Consider the following 21,968-nt stretch of genomic DNA (forward strand, 5'->3'; position numbering starts at 1 on the left):
TGCTAACTAAAGCTAGATGCAACATTTTAACCAATATGACTGAATTATTTATTCAATGAGAGCATCAGCTTGATAATTTAAAAATTCAAAAGTCTTGGGTGTGTTTAGATTTGGGATATCCGATTTTGATTGCTTCAACCTCAATAATTCATCAAAATAAGCATTATAATTCCACGTTAAGGGCTCAATTAGGAATTTTATTTCATACATAAGAAAACTGCAAGATTATTGGAGTTTGCCTAGTAAAGAAAATTCTAGATAAATAGCGTTGAAGAAAATTGTTGTTATTTTTAGAGGGTTTGGGTTCTTTATTGAGAAATGATGAAGAAATGATACTTGTTTTGATTAACAAAACTCTTGCTAACATTCGTCGGATTGTTGGCCAATACTTAAAAATTCTTAAAATTACAAATTGGAACACGTTTGCCTGTCACAATTTTTTTTTGTCACACTATCACTTCAACATATCTAAGAGTGCTTATCGTCTGCCAACTTGACTAAATTAAAAATTAATATGAACATGGTTACCAACTTTTACTCTATATAAAACAATATAGTATGAGGTAAGGATAGGGTTAAGGTTGGGATAAGTTGGGTCAGCTGTCAATTTGATTAATTCTCAATATAAATACATTCATATGCATTTTTTACGATTTTGCCAAAACTACTGGAAACATTTTGGTGGAATTTCATGAAAATGTGTCGCCCATCTCATGTTAAATGCCCATTATTATTTTTAAATTATCAAAATGGCAAATGTACTATTCAAAGAGTAAGCATTAACAAATTATCTTCTATGGGCAAGCACATTGTTATGTTTTTAAAATTAAAAAATCCCGAATTGTACACAGGACATTCGTTCCAAAGATCATCTGCAACCATTTGCGTTAGCGCAGGAGGTGACATTACAGCAGTAAAGCAGTTAGGGGGATGGAAATCAACCACAGTTGCCGAAGGTTGTATAGATGACAACATAACCAATAAAATGAAAAGAGGAAATTAGATTTCAAACGAAATTAACAAACATTATACTAGTTCTAATACAATGAAAAATCTTGTGCTCTAGTGCCAATCCAAGTCCCATGATTTTCAATCATACTCAGATGACTGACAAAGTTATCCCTGGCATGAATTTTAACAATTGTAATGTAACTATTAATAATTATTATGTAAGTAAATAAACATAAATTTATTGTGTATTGATAACGTTACCATTAATAAAAAATAATGTTCATTAGAAATATATTTGGATTATTATTATATAGTTGTGGATAAAGTATAGTATTCAACACGCGCATAATGGCTATTACTCACTCAGATGTTACAACATGAGCCGGAGGCTCATGTTGCAATTTCATCTTCATGATTAATAGCCATCATTATACGCTTGTTGAATAATATACTATTATTTCCCAGCACAGTCTTCTTCTAAGTTAATACACTTTTCCAGCAATTATTTAGCCTTTTTCACCCTTTCAGTCAATAGTTCTTGTCATCTTGAAAAAAAGAGGGTTGCATACGTTCTCTTCTAATCAATATCTCTCCCTGTAAGTTAAACTTTGGTTAATTAACTGGAAAAACTCATTGGGTACCAGATCTGGTAATATGGTGGGTGGTCAACTAGTTCGAGGTACGGTTCGTTAATTTGAGCCCTAGCGATCACTCAATTGTGAGAAGGTGCATGGTCCTAATGGAAAAGTCTTTCACAATCACCTTTCTTCACTGCTTCACATTTCAGGAGAGTACTGGTGAAGCTAGGTTTCATCTACAGCTCGACGCGAAACATTCGACTTATTTTACTCCAACTTTTCCAATGAGGGCTCGGAAATGTCCATTCGAATATTCCTTTCGTCCAAAGTCATGCGTCATGCGTGTAACTTAATACGATGATCGTCCAATACCATTTGATGAACTTTTTTCATGATATCGCTTGTTGTCGCATTTTTCGGAATTTTTCATACAATAATCGTAAACATCCACTGTGAAGTGAAAAAGTTATATTAATAGGTTCATTTATCTTTTGAAAATTCTTTGGCATGTACCATCCTCAAGATGATACAAGACTACGCTTCTTTAAGCTGTGGTTCATCTACGAACAAAGAGAATTTTATTTCTCAAAAAGTGATTTTTTTGTGAGCATGAAAGCATGATATGAAATTATTAAATTGCGAAATTGAAAAAAAAAACTAAAAAAATCGCTTGCATAGATATAGTTGATAACTTTTTAAGTCACATAGTGATAAGGTTTTTCAATAACAACTATTTTTCTATAATATTTTTAAAATAACGAGTAATATAAATTTGAAAGGGGGTGTGATTTTTATTACACTCAAATGACATAAATTAATTTTGATGGTGAACGAATTCCTAAAGTAAACCATAACCTCATTTACTGCCTTAGGTAATAAAATTAAGAGTAGAGAATTTTGCGTTTGAGTAATGCCTTTGGTCATTATATTTTATCTAAAACGTTTGATAGAGATTTCGTTTTAGGGTGGAATAAAATTCCTATAATTTTATGGCACTTTATATTTCTGAGATTCTGAGTGAATGATGCTATTATGTTTTCGAGGCACTTTAGGCGCTATTTTCTCTTTTGCTTGGATGCATTTTCAATTGAAAACCGAGCTCCTTCTCTCAAACAATAATTGACACAATGGTAAAAGCGCCAACATATAATTTCTGAATGTTTTGAACCTCTTGGAATTGTTCATGTGAATAAAAATTGTGACCACCCTAGTATTTGCACTTTTCATTTTCCATTTTATTTCAGTTATTTTGAATATCAAATTATTCACGTTTCAGCGACTGTCCATCCAATGATGATTATTGTAAATTTTTTTCAAACTTAAAATAGAAAAATAAAATATTTTAGCGTATTAGTCAAGTAAAGATTGAGGTAATGGTAGAGCAGTAAAATTCGCAACTGAAAGCTATAATTAATTAAAAATAGATAGCAGTAACTGTTTATCTAATGTATCTATTTTTGAGCGGTTTGATCATTTCCAAAATGACCGAAAGCACTTTATAGATTCCGATTCACATCCAGAACGGACTAGAATTTTCAGAAAATACGTAGTCGGATTCTATCTGACCATCGGTTAAATTATAACCTAAAAAATGTGCCAAATCGATGCCGAAAATTCTCACTATTTAGCAAAAATAAGGATAATAATATGGGAGGAATATTGGTTAGTTTTAAGAAAGAAAGCTAACAGAACAAGATTTACATCACTTTTTCAAATAATAAAAAGTTTGGGTGAATTGTTGTAGGGTTATAATAATATTTATCATTTTTTATCGTTATTTATATTCATTATAAACAAATGTAGGCTAAGTTCAACGATTTGCCGTTCATCCTATTATTACTAATTTCAAAAATAGCACTAAGAAGAAGGAAATTTTCAGTAAATACGTGAGCACTTATCAGTATAAATTGTGTAAATATTTGTACATGAGTTGAGAAGTCTCACGATAATTTTGGACATTTTGGATGCTTAGTTTCTGTTTGATAATCGCTTAACTGTGTGAAAATTTATCTGAAAATAAAAAAAAAATTAAGTATAAAACCATCACATAATATTTTATGAGAAACAATAACCTGCATTAAAGGCCGCATGACATGATGCTAATTTCTTGATCAAAGCATGCGCAGGTTAAGTTCATTTGATAGTTTCATACAAGATCTTGAAATTATCAGTTTCGTGTCGTTTTTATTGTATGCAAGTTGCAATCTAGTTACTTTTGGCTTAACAAAGCAGCTGATTTCCGTAAAACTAAGCTTCGTTATTTTCATTGTTAAACTATGTACAAAATATTAGTAAAAATTTGAGGTTAGGAATTTGTTTACTATTACTGTTTACAGAGACTTGCATGCAATTTCTTGTACGTTATATTGCATTATGTCAAGCGGCCTTTATGACTGTTAGTCTAGTCAACATTTCAAAAACGTGAAAAATAGTGATAAAGCTCCTAAAAATATGAGTGATAGCTCATTCGATCCAGAATGACAATATGGAAAAGGTGTTTTGAGAATTTTATAGCACACAAAAAATTCCAATTGTTATTAATAAATTAAGACGAAAAAACGGCATTTGGTTTCTTGTCTATAACTCTAGAAATATTAAGATGAGGAAATTTCGAATAAAAAAGTTTTGGCTCTCGGAACTCTATTTCTATTATAAATAATTTTAATTTAACGCTGAAAATAGGGCGTCCGTTAAGTTATCAGCTCATCGCCGCTAAAGACAGTACACCGCAATAAATAATTTTTAATCCAATAAATATAAATTTAAAAATCTAAAAAAATCATACTGTCTTCTAAACATTTTAAACAATAAGGTCTGTTTGGAATTAAACTTTTAACGTAATTTTTCAAGAAGTTATGCAACTTAAAATATTTTTTACATTTTTCATTTGCATAAATGACGGTCTAAAAATTTAAATAATTTTTCTTTAAATTTTTAAATAAATAAATCACGTGAAAAAAGTTTGAGAAAGTTCATTATTTTGTTTATAATAATTTCTTAAACTTAAAAATTTATGAATTATTACAAAAGTGATGTTGAAATTTTTTTTTTCATTAATTGACAAGTTATTGACGTTTTTACATTAAGTAATGGCATGAAACAACGCCAAGTGAAATTTTTTTACGCTATTTGTTCATAAATTTTTTATATACTAATTAACAAAAAAATGAAAACTTTTTTTAGACTCGAAATATTTTAAATGTTCATTGAATTTTTTTTGTTTTTGTCCTAACTCTACACTTCCATGTATGTCACGAGCGATCGAACAAATACTATATATCTAATAACTGGGTATATAAATAGCAATCCGTGTTTGAGTTTTCAGCGAGGAAATCTCTGTTGCTGACATGTCGAGAGTAGATCAGAGGCATCGGTGATGTGTGAAGTGATGCATTTTAATTCTTATTAAGGCTTACGCGTTATCAAGCAGAATGTAATCTAATCAAACACTATAGCAAATAACTTCTAAGACAACTTATAGTCAAAAAAATTTTTACAATAGTACAAGGTAACGTGGTTATAACTTTATCATAGCATCTAACTTGATATCCATTTTTCTGGACTGGTACTTAAGTTATGAGATATGGCAACACTGATGTGAATATGTCAAATCTGACATTGCTATAATGAAGTTTGACATTTTAAATGATAAACGTACTTAGAAAGTATTGTCTTTGAGTGCTATTTGAGTGATGAGTAAGTGAGATCAAGCACTATCGTGTTTCGCAGGTTTTCGGAATTTGTCGTGGTTGCACTTCGTTACAGGATGAATTTCATGAAGATCGTCCGAAATCGGCTGTTGTGGAATTGTAGTCGGTATAGTGAAGTAAGTGGTTGTTGTTGTCGCTTTAATCACGTCGTAGCAGCCTCGTGTCTTATCAAATTTGATTTATATTGAAATTTAGTCAAAAAGTTTGTCAGTCAGTGTTTTCTTCAATAGTTGCGATTAAATAGTTTCCGTTTCTTCTGTTAAGTTTGTATGTTTGCTTGTGGCTGGACCCGATTTCCCAAACATCGGCTGTTGTCCCAGAAAACATCGATCGATCAAAAATATTTGATCGCGATGTATACCGCATAATTTGACAATTTCTCAGGATAAGCTCGTGGCGATTGGTGCAATGAAATGCTGAAAAAATTCAATAGCGATGCTTCAAAATTATGTCAATCAGATCGTGATAAGCATATGAACCCAAAACTAAGAAACAATCGACTGTATGGGTCTTTCAAGATTAGCCAAATGCAGCAAAAGTTATTCTCACACGAAGCACTTTGAATCAGTTGGTCGCCAATTTTTCCGGAATAATCAGATTTGTCGTCAACGTTCCATTAGAATAAAATTGATATATCCCAGCATTTTGGAGCACACTGTAAAATATAATCTCCCAAATTTTTAATTGATACCTCAAAGGACAAAAGAGGCAATATTATATTATATTCCATTTCCACGAGTTCCATAACTTAAAACTCCATAACAGAAAAAAAAGATATAATCTCAACTAGTTCCGAAATAGATTGTACCAGTAAAGAAATATACAAGTAATCAAATTTATTGTCGAACAACGACGCTAAACAATCTATTTTAGATTAAAACTATAAGTTATCTGAGTGTTTGTTTCAATTTATTTTTGTATTACTTTATTTCATCAAGACTTCTTTACAAAAAGATGTAAGTATACAAAACTATACAAATACAAAAGTTATGTCGGAATCTTCATCTTAATGACTTCTATAAGAGATAAAGTTCTCGTATCTCCCACTCTGTATATCAAATTCATATATATATATATATATATATATATATATATATATATATATATATATATATATATATATATATATATATATATATATATATATATTTCTGACACCCACAATTATCTATTATAAATTAACGTTTCATCATGTAAGCGGCTGCCTATAGATAAGTCTTCGGTTCGTTAGGAGAGCAATGAACAATTCTTAGCTCCAACTAACCAAGATTTATCCAAGAATTATTTTCTCTTAAATCTTCTGAAAGTCAGCCAACTGTTTAAGCCTGTTATTTCCCAAAGAAAGATACGAACAATTACAATCGATAGTTAGCCAAAGACAGTTTCCATTCAATTGTTTCCCGTCTACGGTCATTATCATTAAGAAAGCCTAATTAGTCATATCTCTGTTACGTTACAATACTGTCGAGTTTCTTATCTTTTCCTGTATACTTCGGTTGGCTTATTCAAATTCCAGAAGGCCATTTTGACTTGCTTTATTCTTCTGCAAGAATGAATACCAATGACAATGTACAACTGCTCTAGTTATCTGATTATGACTGTGACGGATCGCGTTTAAATTTGTAATTGATTTAGAAATATCTTATAAGGACTTTATAGATAACTAAAATATGTCCTTTGTGCATCGACAGGATCTAGATGAAATAATAGTTATAATGAATAGTCTATAGTTTTATATTATCCAATTTTTCGTGAATATATATAAAAAAAAATTAGGGATAACATATTGGCCATCCCAAATCTCGTCGTCAGTCGAGGGAATACAGCCACATTTGAATTAAGCTGCCCACAGTACACAATGTGTAATTTTTTCATTTGCATAGATGTATTGACAGCTCAATATTCAATTTTCTACATTTTCAGAAACATTTTATCAATGAATTTATCAATATACTATAGTATGAAGTTTGTCCAAACGTAGATAACGAAAGTGGTGAGTTAATCAATTCGTCTCGATAAAAAATCACCAAGAAAAAAATTGTGTACACTCGACCGAACACAAGCAATATTTAGATTTTTCTCCAAGGTTTAATTCAAGTTGTGTAAGATGAATTTCCATGAGCTTCTCAACACTAACTTAATATAAATGTCCTGACATCTGACATCCGGTTAAGTTCGGAAATTCACTGTCAAAACTACTAATGTTTTCTCGTCTGATGTCAAAGTCAGTATCAGATGTGGTGTATTCAGAATATCTGAAGGATATGAGTATTCATGAAGGAGTTGGTGGAGTATTTCAAGGTTTTTTTATGAAATATTGGATTGGACATTTTAAGGACTCTATTTTTCATCTGTTTAACTTAATCTTAGTATTACATAAGTGATATGAATGATCACTAGTCGAAAGATTTCTATAACACAGGCGAGACTTTTATTTTTGAAATGGAAATACCCGCCCAATAATAGAAAAAATATTTACTAAGCCCTAACATGTACCACTTTTCAATAGCTTGATTATCCCTACTTATATTAATAGGTAGGTAATTTCATAGGTAAGGGGCGGTTAATATCAATAAATTTTATGGCCGAAAAAATCCCTGAAATGTATTATCCCGTATTAACAACATGAAAATTACATTAAAAATTATTATTATGTTGAGTTTCATAGTTAGTCGTTCTCTGTTCATGGTTCACAAAGTGATTATAAATACGAAAATGTCAAGTCAAACGCACCGCAGCTGCAAAACTCCTCAAAAATTTTGTTATATTTGTGAAGAATTTATGGTGAAATCGCAATTCATTTTCCGAAAATGTGAAAAAAACCTATTTCAAATATTTTGGTAATTTAATTGGAAATCAAGACAAGCAGTGCCCCCCCCCACGCGTGCTGTGTTAGTTGTAGCGTGTCATTGGTGCAGTGGATGAATGAGAAGACAAAAAACATGCCTTTTGCAATTCCAATGGTATGGCTAACCACTTCGACGACTACTATTTTTGTCTAACAAAGACTGAAGACAGGAAAGCATAAGATCGAGTATCCAAATTTGCCCTGGGTTGAATGATTTAGTACGTGATTTGGGGTTATGAGAGCAACAGTGTTATGTTAGTCAAAGTGTTAGCGAAAGAGACAAAAATTACGACCTTTATAAAAAGAAATGCTACATTTTCTGCATTCTACAGTATGAAAAATGTTGTTTATACCCCTTGTTAATCTCAAAAATGTCCTTCTGCCTCTCATTCACATTAGACTTGGGTTGATGGAAAACTTTGTAAAGGCTTTGGATAAAGAGAGTTATGGATTCAAATACCTTAGAAAAGTCTTTCCCCAGTTTAGTGATGCCAAATTAAGGGAAGATATTTTTATTGGGCCACAAATAAGAAAATTGCTGGACTATGACAATTTTGCAAAAAAGTTCCCCAGATACTACATGTAAGTGTAGTGAGGGGATTTTTGAGCAAAAATATGGATCCAAACTATCAACAGTTAGTTGTTTAACTTCTAGATGCCTACAGGTGCTTGAATGTGCTTAGAACAATGGAAATTTGGTATCAAGGACGATGAGATTCGGCCATGATGGTTGATTACTGTTGGTTTTTAACAAGAGAAAGTGCAGCCCCCATAAAAGGCAGCTGCAACTTTTTCTGGAGTTTTGGTTAGTATCCTAGTTTTTCCAGACTCACATTAGGGTTGTACGGATATAACCCTGTCTTCTTAAACCCGCTTAAAATGTTTGACTGACTGAAGGCTTGAGACATGATGCTCTTGTCGAAAGTAGGTATGATGTAAATCGTAACCTTTGTTCCAGGGTGACTTATCATCCAGTTGCTCATTTTTTCATTATATCGGGCCTTGAAAGGTGAATATATGGCGACGTCTAACGGTTGCATCTTGTTACGGCAATGGGGAGGAATGGTAAGCAACGTTACACCATTCGCTTTCGCATACTGGACGACCTTAATGCTAACATGGCTTTCGTGATTATCAAGAATAAACAAAACTGGGTTCCCTTTGGATGCTTTCGATATTTAACAATGAAACATGAATTTGGTGAAACATTTGGCAGTCATCCATCCGCTCGTATATGAATCTCCATCGGATCCTTCTGGAGCGTCAGTAAAAAAAGCATCATTGAATTTTACTCTTGGAAAAACGAAGATATAGTATTTCCTATCGCGTTGACGGCAAAACATGCAGTCACTAAAGTCCCTCTGTCTGCAGAAGTGATATGACCGTACTTTTCTGCTAGCCAATACCTTAGGGCACTCTTGAACTGTGGTACATCCGGTCTCGTCACAGTTCCAAATATTATGTGGCTCAAATTTGAACTTCTCTCTAGTCTCCTTCAGCTTCTCGAAAAAATCTAGGATATTCTTTTAATTAAAGCTTATTAATCTCGACAGGCTTGTGGCTTCCGGTTTTCCAACGGAAAATCCAATCTTTTCCAGCGGAATTGCTTTCTAACCATGATTTTGGGCAGCTCTTTGAATCAAAATTAGCATATTCAACTGCCAGCTTCATAGCTTGTTCCCGGTTCAACCCATAGTTCATTTTGCTACACTTTAATAAGTAAGAAACAAGCAATATTTCTTCCTCTGATGTGAATACTTGTGAAGATCTGAATTGGCTTCCAAGCTTTGTAAACTTCCCAAACTTGGATGGATCCCTGATGTAATTTCGCAAGGTATTCCTATTGATTTAATATTTTTTAGCCGTCGACCTAATTGTATGCCCATCATTTATCTCCTGTACAGCATTTTTCAGGGCCATTTAATAAATTCTGTGCTTTTTTCTGCTTGGGTTTTCTTTTCTTTGGTATAGGAATGGCATCTTGAACACTTTAATAAGTCTGAAAGGAACTTAAAATCAATGTTTGCATACCTACTTGATGTTATTTCGATCATCTATCGCAAAATCTATTTTTTGGATCGAAAAGACTTATAGTATTTCAAATAAGGACAATTTAAGCTGTAGTTTACATTAATAAAGGTTTTAGAATTGCTTCTACAACATAATGGTAGCCAAATTATTCAGAAGTCTAGTTTCCTCCCGCCAAATTCTCCCGGACTCCCCCTATTTGTGGATCAGTAATCTGGAATTTTTGGAAGCTGAAAAAGACCTATCCATAGTATGATTCCAATGAATTTTCTGATTTCCACAAGGTCAATATCTGATCATGGTTTTATCTTTGGCTTTGGTTTTATATTTTTCAAAGCGAGCCTATTCGTCTCTGTCACAAGACAATTACTTCGTCATCTCTGAAGTAATTGTAGAAATCAATTGGGTCTTCCCAGTAAGTTTTTTTGCGACATCGTCATCCACTTTGAGATTTTGAGCAGTTTTTGTAACCGTTTTTCTACTATCAGTAACAAAATCACTCGTTGACAAAATATTTGAAGGCAAAGCAAGTTCATTTTCTGAATCTGATATGTCTGATAAATTTGCAGACGCTTCAATACTTTCTGCAGAATTCGATGATGGTGATGTATGCCCTGTTGTATAATCCTTGTCACCAACTGAATCGTCAGAAAAACTTTCTTCATCCGAATCAAACAAATGGTCAATTTCGTGTTCAAGTTCACTTTTAGTAAAGCCCGTTTTGTCATTTTAATAATTTTTTTTTTCATATATATATATATATATATATATATATATATATATATATATATATATATATATATATATATATATATTACTTTTACAAATAAAACACTGGATTATGCACATCTATTTATGCCAGTGCACAAATATAACGTGTATAAACATGTTCGTCAATTTTAACTCGTCAAAGCTATAAAAACACCAAAACAATGACTCACCGCTGACTCATGCGGTCCACAAGAGTACCGGGTGACCACCCGTGGGCACTTTAATTGAAATTTACCTCAAACTATTGTACACTAAAAAATATTTAAAAAATAATATACGTAATTAACAATAAAAAAGCCGGTCCATATGTGAGAAAACGATTTTGCAATGCGGTTTTCAATGTGTTAAGTGAACACTACTAAAAAGTAGGGATGGGTATCGGTAAACAAAACATCGATGTTTGCCATCGATGTTTTTTCATTTAGTGAACATCGATGGTTGATAATCATCGGAAGAAAATCATCGATGCTTTCCTAATGGATCAAAAAAGGAATAAAAAACAATTCAGATCATATTTTTATGAAAATATGAACGAAACGTTGTAAATTAACTGATTTTGCGTTATAGCTAATAGGTAAATACAAGTTTTTGTTTCTCTAAATTCATTGGTCAATAAAATCCTGAAATTAATTTTTAAAGTCGAAAACGAAACCCAGTTATTTTTAATGTGTATTTAGCTGTATTACCTAATTAAAAATCATCTGTAATTTTGCACTTATTATTGCATAAAAATAATTAGGAGAAAAACAAGGTTATGAGTCTCGAAACTAACTTTATTAAAAAGAAATAAATTTTACAATTTAAGTTGTACTATTCATTAAAAACAAAATAGAACAATTGATCAATTGGTATTAAAAAAATAATAATTTTAAAATGAAAATATCAGGTATTAAATTTCCCAAAATTTGTCATCTTGTAGAAAAATAAGTTTCGCAGCCATATCCTTTGAAACGCGATTTCTGAAAGAGTTTAAAATCAGACCTGCTTGTGAGAATCGACGCTCAGATGGAACGGAAGTGGCCATTAGAGACACATATTTGAATACTAAGTACTTGAAAAATAATAGGGTAAGTGTCCTTCATCATTTTCCAGAAAGGCAGAGGGTTCTGGTGAATCTTCTCGTGTCGGGAATTTAAGTATAACGAAAGTTCTTTGGGCATTGATTTATCTATCGATTGTTCTTTTTTTTGCAAGACCCTCTGAATTCACTCAAAACGTACACCCGTGTTCCACAACATTCTTTATTCATGGGAGGGGATTCAAATAATGAAATAATTAGTCTTGGCTAATTTGACATTTCTTAATTGAAGTTGCTTTTCAACAACTAGGAATTATTGAAACTACCAAAACTTCGATGTTTATCTAAAACCATCGATAACTGCAAACATCGAAAGATAATCATCGATTAAAAAAACATCGAACATCGATACCCATCCCTACTAAAAAGTGATATTACATATTAACCTTAAAGGATATGAATCTGTGGTGATACCATATTATTAAAAGTTTCATTTTTTATAAAAAAGTTTTTGATATAATAATAATTGCGACAAATTTTTCAAAATTATCTAGACATTAAGAGTTTAAATTGCAGTACTTATTGATGCTACAATCGCACCAGCTGAAAATTGGTTTTAATGCGAGAAACGTCAGGCTTCATTCTTTACTAGTTAATACATGTGACTAATATCATACGAGTATATACATTATTTTTCGTTTTGGCTTGTTTTACTGTATTTTGAAGTGGTTTCCGGCGTAATTTTTGGATATAAATATTATTATTTGTATTTTTTCATTGAAAATATTTAGTGGAAAAGTGTGTGTGGTTTTCCGTAGAATGAGTAAAGATTTTTGGAGCCAGGAGAATTTGATAAGGTTAATTAACGTTTACGAAGGTAAACCATTATTATGAGACCCTAGTAATGATGATTGTAAAAACAAAATCAAAAGAAGAAATGCATAAGATGACATTGCAAAAGATTTAGGTGTAAATAATGTCGGCGATATTAAAAGAAAGATTGAAACTCTTCTAGTCCAATATAGACGAAAGAAAAATTTACTAGCAACAAATTGTAAGTCCGGGATGGGGGCCACAGAAAAAAAGAAGCCTTGATGGGGATTAACTTATTTTAATTTTTTGGCTGACAAATCAACACCCCGGGAAACGTTTTCCAGCGTTGTTTCAGTACAATTGGAAAATATCGACAGTCAAGTGGGATCGCCATCCATTAACACCGGTGTGGGATCGTCAGAAAAAAGCTCCACGAATTTTATACAATTAATTAATTATATTTATACGAGTATTGTATTAGCTAACGAAGACTAAAGTTGAACAAACATATCAAACTACTAGAAAATAAATACATCAAATCACCTACACTCAAGCATAGTCTTTTTGCCAAGGTACACTGCCAATATCAGAGGAGAAATAATTGGCATACTCCTCCCTCACAGATTGTGCAAATTCACTGGATTTGCGAGTAGTAGTACAAGGTCAATACTTGTTCGTGTTGTCTCCATTGTCCATAATTAACTGTTCCTTCAGGCGTAACAATGTCCAAGGAATTTTGAGGCGTGTAAATTTGTGGTGACGATTTACTAGCTCGCAAAAAGTTATGTAAATACACACAGGCGCAAACAACACTGATTGCTTTATCTGGATTCAAAAGCAAAAGCTTTCTTAGTACACGAAAAACAGAGCTTACAAAGCCAAACGCGTTTTCCGAGCATCTACGTGCCCGACATAGCCGGTAGTTAAATACTCTCTTCTCACTACCTTTCTTCGATTGTCCTGGAAATGATTTCAAAATATTTTTGTGAAAAGCAAAGACGGGACAGCAAACATTCTTCCAGGCAAAGTTTTGTCTGTAGGTGGACCTTCTTCGTATTTCAAGTTCTCCCACAAACACCCCATCATCCTCCCCTGACAACCTATGTTAATATACAGAAAGTTATACTTGGAGTCCACAAGTGCCATTAATACTATACTGTGATGACCTTTGTAATTAAAAAACTGTGACCCGCTGTTTTCTGGTGATTGTAATACAATATGCTTACCATCAAGGGCTCCTAGACATTGATCGAACTGCCATATGTTTTTGTAGCCCGCAGCAACGAACTCCCATTCTTTGTGTGTTGAAGGTGTCTTTATGTACTCTTTCAAACAGTTTACAATTGCGCTGCAAACCTCCGGAACAATTTTTGAAATGCTTTGTTTGGATACCTTAAATAAATACATCAACGAATGATAGGAATAAACAGAATCCAAAAACCTGAGTGTTATAACCAGACGATCTTGAACGCTGATTGTTTGGCGAAAAGTAGTATTTTGTTTACTTATCACTAGTCCTATCATCGATATTAACAATCAATTAACAAAAAAATCCCCATTCGACATTCTTGTAAAATTTGTAAACAAACACCTGGCTGTAAAATCATTTCGGAAATCATCACCACTACATTCACGAGAACGAGGTTCTTCCATTAAAATATAAGCTGCTGCAATGCAGTCCAGACGACGGCGGCGGTTCAAATCACCCATTCTTCGATAAAACATAACTGACTAATGTTTCATGCCGAATCGCAATTGTTTGGTGAAAATGTTTGTCAAACAATAGTTTGTTGAAATAAGACATGTTTGTTAAAACTGCACTTTAATCAATGCGTTTGACACACTTGTTTCCCCATTTTTTGTTCAATGGAGACGCACCTTAAATGTGAATCGTCAACTGAATTCTTTGTTTTGTTTCAACATTATGTGATTTACCCTATTTATAAGAATAAGAAATATTGTTTTCTATTGCTATCTGAAAACAGTTGAATATTCAATAATAATTCTTTGTTCAATCTAGTTTTTTAGAGTTTTGAGTTGTGACATTCACAATACTTAGAGAAATTTTTTTCAATGTCAACGGTATCATCAGATATTAAACTTACCGACGGTGGTGAGCAGCATGTTGTCCAAAAGGAGTGCAATAGCAACAATGACCAGAACGAGGCGGCGCGACTCCCGGCACCTTTGCACCCATCCGCCAAACTTTGTCCCCGATACCCATTCGTTCACTACTGTCATCTTAGTTGCTACCAGTGATACAACACTTTTCTGAAAAATAAAAAACATAAATCAATAACAATAAATCGATTACATAAGGAAAAAATAAGCAGTAAAATTAGAAGGATTTTTACTAGATTTATTGACCTTGACTTCATAGTAAAACCACGACCATGTTGAGAAAACAACACTCCAATTTTTTTTAAGAGACCTGCGTACAGAAACTGGATATTACAGATATTTTAATCATTGAGATATCATTTGCCTGTGTTGAATGCAGCGAAATGCTATGACATCAAAATTACCACAAGGTAAGGTGAACTGTACTATAATAACAATCATGAGTGTTGAGAAAGACGAGGTACACCAACTAGCTCTGCACCATTTTGGCACTATGCATCAAATTGCTAACAATTGGTTTGGAAGGGAAGATCCAACCCTCTCTCCTCCAAGATTGGTGATATCTATGTCTACTACTACTTTTAACATTTAAGAATGTCAACACTGGCGTCGTATAATATTCGGCGCAATTCTGTTTATGAATACATGATAACCGTGGAAGGAAAGACAACGTCATGGTCAGCGACGTGATATTGAGTTTGCTATTGATGTACAAATGCCTATGACTCTACCATCCTACATATACTCTGACCTAGTTAATCAACAGAGTATTTATTGGAGTTTGATCAGCTACGATATTGCCAAATATTTTTCTTAATAAATGTTGATAAAACATCTTACAAATGTGATCATTTTATTCTTATTAACGTGCTACCACTTAACAAATAATCTTCACATTTTGAATATGTTTGAATATTTTCACAATTGATGAAAAAATATTTTTTATTATACATACATCGCTACTAAAATATCATGAATATACAAAAACACTGCATATAAGTTTCAAATAGAAACGAATTTCATTGAAAAGTGTGGTTATGATTAATAAAGAATAATTAAATGGACGAACTATGATGCTTGGTCATTAAGCTTGGAATTTGTAGAGTAAAGAAAATTGTAAGTGTAGAGTTTTGAACCTGAAAGGGATATTCTATTTCACATCTAAATTAGTACAATTTGTAGTTCCGCGACGAGTTAAAACTATCTGTATATGACAAATATTTATAGTAAAATCATGAAAATTTCCACGTTTGGGTTTTCGGATACGATTTATTTAACTAAAATATGTCGACTGTGTCGTGTATATTTATACATTTTTGAAATCTACGTCGAAAATTAGTATACTTTTGTCTGAAAACTTTTTTCAACAAATGCATACTTTTTGAGTTATTAATTTTTTTGTAAAAAATTTTTGCGTTGCAGACCCTTATGAATTACTTTTTTACGAGGATACCTTTAAATATATGAAAATTATTTTTATTCGGTTGCTTCAAGCAAGGTCAGACGTATTTGAATCTATGTTGAAAACTTTTTCATTCTATACAGGGTGTGTATAAAGAGTGTTCAAAATTTAACTTAACATTAATATCAAATTTCTTCATTTTTTTAAACAGAGCCACCCGGTTTTATCTGTTTCAATGCATTCAGGGGTGAAAAATAAGGCAAATTCATGAATACTTTCCTATACCTAAACCTCACCGTTATCCAGATATTAAATGTTTTCTGTAAACCCGTTGATCAAGCACTAAGAAATAAAAACATATTTTTTTTATCTTGTCAAGGTCTGTAAAAAAATCAAATCAAATCAAATTGTATTTACTAATCCTATTCCAACTTTTAGTCTTTTTCGAGATATTTGAGGTTTCAAATTATTATCGTACTTTTCAACCAGTTTTAATTTTTTATGTATATTTGTGATAAATGACACTCATTCAACTGTCATTGTCAATTTTGATACTTTCAAAAATCGTTAAAATGACTCGTTCTCAATTTAATAAGGAAGATTTGATATTTGATATTTATGAAGTTAAAATTTTAACACTTTTTATACACACCCTGTATAGAATGAAAAATTTTTCCGCATAGAATTGAATACATCTGAGTTCCGACATTCTCGCACCTCTTCATACATTTTTATATCCATTTAAACCTTGAATTGTCTCACGTGTCAGTTGAGTATGCGCAAATTAAACTTCAAAGCCACACAACAAGCCGTGAGTGGGATAATTCGAGTGAAATCTGTCATTAAACTCACCCTCTTCATTCTTTCATAGAAGAAAAATAAGTCGACGTTAAATCTTCTGCAAGAATGAACCTAACTCTACTATACCTCTACTATAACTAAGATACTACAGGATCCTGCTCAGCTTAAGCTAAGTAAATTTTACATTAAATGTATACGTTTTGAGCGCTATATGTGATATTTTCTTATAATTTTGACACTATCTACGAGAATGCTACTCCCAAGGAGTGTTTTTGATACATACTAGTGAGGCATTGAAACTATCAAAATGTTTTTTCAGAAGAATTAGCGTGTCAATATGATTTCAGTATATTATGAATGTCTCAGAAACGTGGTATCGGTTCAAATATTGTTGAATATTCAAATCAGCACTTCCACGCTACCAGAATTTTCATATTATATATTTCTGCGTCTACATCAAATCGTAAAATCTTCGAATATTTTTTATTTCTTAGTGAAAACAGATAATTTCTATCCAAGACTTGAAACTTCATTCACATAAAATCCATTACGGGTCTGACAACATCAAGACCATTAATGGTATTCTAAGTGGAACCAGATAGGTGCGAACGAAATGGTACTTTGTTCCTTGATCGTCTGATAAACCTATTTCCAGTTTCCTCAGCCACTCCGATCACCGAATCTGATAATTATTTTGGACTCATGTCTACGGTATAGGTCATAGAATCATGATACAATACAATTACCGATATGATCTTGTTGAAAGTATATCCCATATAGAATTTAACGATGGGCCCAGTATAGGCTCAGACTTTGGCACAACTCTGGCTATAGCTTGGAAGCGGTTATTGGCCCAGACTTGGTGGAAGTCTGGGATGATAACAACTTCCCTCGCTTGGTTTGTGCAAGTCTAGACCAATCCTGGTTGTCTAGATAAACCCAAGAATGGTCTGCAACCCTAAACCAGACTGATTGTTTGTAATAATAGATTTTTAATATAGTGTTAATAAAATACATAAAGAAGTGATACTATTTTTTATTGTCTTTCATGTATAAAATAATTTTATTCATAAAAAATTATTACTTATAATGTCAAGCTATCTGTTATGGATAAGATATTAGAACAAAACTTTATGTAGTTATTCAGAGTTCTGCCGAACCTGGCTGACTATAGAATAGCCGAGGTCGGGTTACCCAGAGTTCAGCCAGACATGGGTGAATATGGGATAGCCAAGATAATGTTACATAGATTCGGCCTATATGGGATAGCTAATTTACCAAGACTTCAACCAATCTTGGACCATTATCGGTTTGCCAATACCGGATTTCCCAGCGTTGGCCCAATGAACCCTGTCGTTCAAGTCTGGCGGCTCCTACATGGGATGTTAACAAATTTTCTCTATCACGAATGAAACATTGGGATTTGGTTTTCTATAATCTGAGTTCTCTACAGTTTATAAGATATTGCAATCAAATTCTCCAACTTATATAAAAAATGCAATGTGGTATTTACTAGGTGGATTTCAGTTCACTTTAAAAGTTTAAATTGGCTATTACGACCCGTAGTAACCATCTGCGAAACCTGAAAATATTTTTCACCTTCTCCTTCTACCAACTTGACTGTGAAATTTTTTTGTGATTAAAAGTTTCTTGTATGTACAGTAGTCCGATAATCCGGCACTTTCGGGACCGGCTCGGTGCCGGACTACCAAAAATTCCGGTCTATCGGGTGGGTAAGATTAGGTTAATAATTAAAATACAAATACACTATGCAAATACATACAACAAAGTTTATTTTACATTTCATATAATATGTACTATAACACACATTTCACTTAGATTTAAAACAGTCACGAATGTCGACAGGCTCATTATCATCGATTAAAAGCCACTCCTCTACCTCATCTTCAGGTAGATTTTTCAAGGGATTGTCAGCACTTCTAACGACATCCAAAACTTTGGTTAGAGCGTCTTGATGGTTTTCTTCCTCATCAGTCTGTAGAGTTAGGACAGATGCAGGGTTTTCTCCAGCATTTTTGGATTGTTGTATTTTTTACCTGGTTCCAAGACAGTGCAATAATTCCAGAAACTAACTCATCTATTGGCGGGTGAGCTTTGCAATTGTCCAAAAGAAAGAAGGCTTTAATATCTTCTGGTAGACCAAGGCTTTTGAAGAATTCCTTGACCTCGGGCGCAAAGCGGTGAAAAAAACAGTCTTTAAAGAGGGCGGCAGTCATTCACGCATATGGTTGAGCATCGTATTGGACAGACAAGTGTGTAACACTCTTGGGTTTTATATTTACCTATCACAAACTTTGTTGTTTTTAAACCCTTAGCTGCTTTTTCTCCTCCCCCAGCTAGAGTAGATGTTGGTAAACATCGCCACAATAACATTGTAAATCTGTTCAGGTTTCAAATTATCAGCCACGGTTTTCTCAAACTCGTCTTTGTATTTTTCTGAGAAAGTTTTGGTTTACTGAAAGTGTTTCTCTAGTCTTCAAATTCTATGCCGAAACTTAGAGTTTCTGAGCCAACGATCAGAATAATTACATTCACTTTCAGCAACTTCTAAACCGTGACTGATTTTTTTTGCTTTTTCAACAACCATTGGCCTTGTTAGCGGCTTTCCTCCAGAACGTACTGCACTAAACCATTTGAACAATACGCTATTTAGCTGTTCCAGTTTTTTTAATGTTTGTCTAGAAGCCAATTTTTCAGTTGTTACCGATTGAGAAGCAAACTTAATTGGTTTATCTTTCTGTTTTCTAATGTTTTGAGAGTCAGTTTTACGTGTTTTCGTTTCTCTCCTTTTGAACTCGAAGCCTTAGGTTTTGAAAATATGGTCACAATACAGTTAAAACGAGAATCACTTTTTTTTATAAACAGTTTCAAAAGTTACATCCACTGCGATGTGAAAAGATACAAAACAAGAACGCACAAAAAAATGGCTAAGACGCTTCGAGATTGATTAACGGAGCTGTACTGCATCTGAATTTCTTGTGACAGCTAAGACTGGCCGGCTTTTAATTGTTTCCGAACAATACCGAGCGCTTCCGGATGAACCCGAGCTACCCCGAAAACTTCCGAATATCTCCGAATATCTTGCTTTAAAGACACACTTGAAGTAAATCAAATTTTATACCATTTTCCGGAGCGATACCGGATTATCGGGCATTCCGGACTGTTCGATGCCAGACTAATGGACTAGAAATCTATTCACGTCGATGATAAATAAGAGAAGAATGGTGGTTAAAATCTGTAAATTTGTACTATAAATAATTTCAACTTTATATATCCATATTGCAACTGCAATTAATAATTCATTAGTGACCTTAATCCTGAATATATTTTCAGAGGCTGCTCTCGTAATTGACTTTCGCGTAATTTTCTCAAATTCAAATTATTATCCATAATATAAATAATGAAATGGAGAGATAGAGATAAATTTCATAATGCTTTGTTTATTGAGAAAACCTGAATCGTCGTCTGACAAAAATTGATACCTACTTCAACATAGCACGTAGTTTCTTTGCTTTCGAATATAAAAATCAATTTCAACCGAGAGGGAAAATAATTGTCATGATTGTATCCAAAGTTATATGTATTATTATATAATATAATATAATATATTATATAAAATATTATTTAATAATATAATTATTATTGTATTATATCTTAAAAAATTCTTGGTTAACTAAAAGTTAATGAAACTAAACAAGTAGCTCTTCATGTAAGAAAAAATTACTGACGAGAAAATTGATGTCACTGTTCTTAAACATGCATTTTGATTAGTAGTTTTATTTCAAAATGCAGAATTCGTTACGAAAAAACACCCTACGTTTTTTGAGCAGTGACATTTACTTTTTTTAACAGACTTCTTATTCTTATATTTATTTTCCAATTTAGCTATCCATAATTTTTTGTTTTAAAATTCTGACTAATTATTAGTTTGTTTTCCATTGTTTTAACTATAATTTTTGTGCATATATGACAAAAATATCAGTTTTTATGATTAATTTTGCGATCTTATCCTTTCATGTACTGGTTTGACTGAATTCTACCTTCGTTATCTCTAAACCTTACCTATTTTATGAGATTCAACAAAATAAAAAATTACAACACATATTCAACGTGGATCATTTTTTAAACAATTTTAACTCACTCAACTATGACTCACTCATGGTTCGTTAATGCAGTCTATTTTCTAAATACTGAGATGTCTGCCCTATGTAGACATCTTCAATTTTAGTACATTTCTAATAATGGGCTTAGAAGATTTGCAGCATTCAAAGACCTTGGTGTTACATTTGACAGACAATTAAACTCTCCGAAGCACATTAATATTATCCTTGATAGAGCGTCTACACCTTGATTTCTAACTTCATAAATTACTTTTGAATGCAATCCATTTTCTAAAATTATAGTATGTCTCTCTTAAATGGACTCTAGGTATACATATGAATAAGCAAAATAAATATTCACAGGAATTATCTAAAAATATATGTTTTCCACATCCTCCAATATTTATCCACCCCAAGAAACAACTCAAAACACATTTTTACAACATTTTATCATAGTAAACAACTACATGCTTGTGTTCTTTGATGTTCATAGATAATTGTGATGAAAAAAATTGATGTCAACGAAAGGTAGGTTATTCAAGAATACAAGTTCGGTCAATTAGTTACTATATGTCCAGTTACTATATGTCCAGTTACTATATGTCCAGTTACTATATGTCCAGTTACTAGAACTAATGTATTCTAGTTCTTACCTCTATATAAAAGCAGCTAATATCAATGTCAGAAGTCTTTGAATATTTTTGCGGCACTATATTTAATATATAAAAGAATTTTTTTTAATGTTGTCTCATCCATTGATTTACTCTTGGGCGTGTGGAGTTCTGTAGGATAACTGAATATGATAA

The 21,968-nt window shown here is 32.6% G+C and overlaps 1 protein-coding gene across 1 annotated transcript in view; it reads right to left on the minus strand.

Annotated features, from left to right (window-relative positions):
* The window catches only part of LOC130903099 (synaptic vesicular amine transporter), a 163,372-nt gene that overhangs the window by 76,162 nt on the left and 65,242 nt on the right, over positions 1 to 21,968 (minus strand). The window contains exon 2 of the mRNA XM_057815361.1: positions 14,823 to 14,988. Within this exon, the coding sequence (XP_057671344.1) occupies positions 14,823 to 14,958 (136 nt within the window). The 5' untranslated portion in view covers positions 14,959 to 14,988. The remainder of the gene's footprint in view (positions 1 to 14,822; positions 14,989 to 21,968) is intronic.

This window comes from Diorhabda carinulata, chromosome 2, assembly GCF_026250575.1.
Source record: "Diorhabda carinulata isolate Delta chromosome 2, icDioCari1.1, whole genome shotgun sequence".
NCBI lineage: Eukaryota > Metazoa > Arthropoda > Insecta > Coleoptera > Chrysomelidae > Diorhabda > Diorhabda carinulata.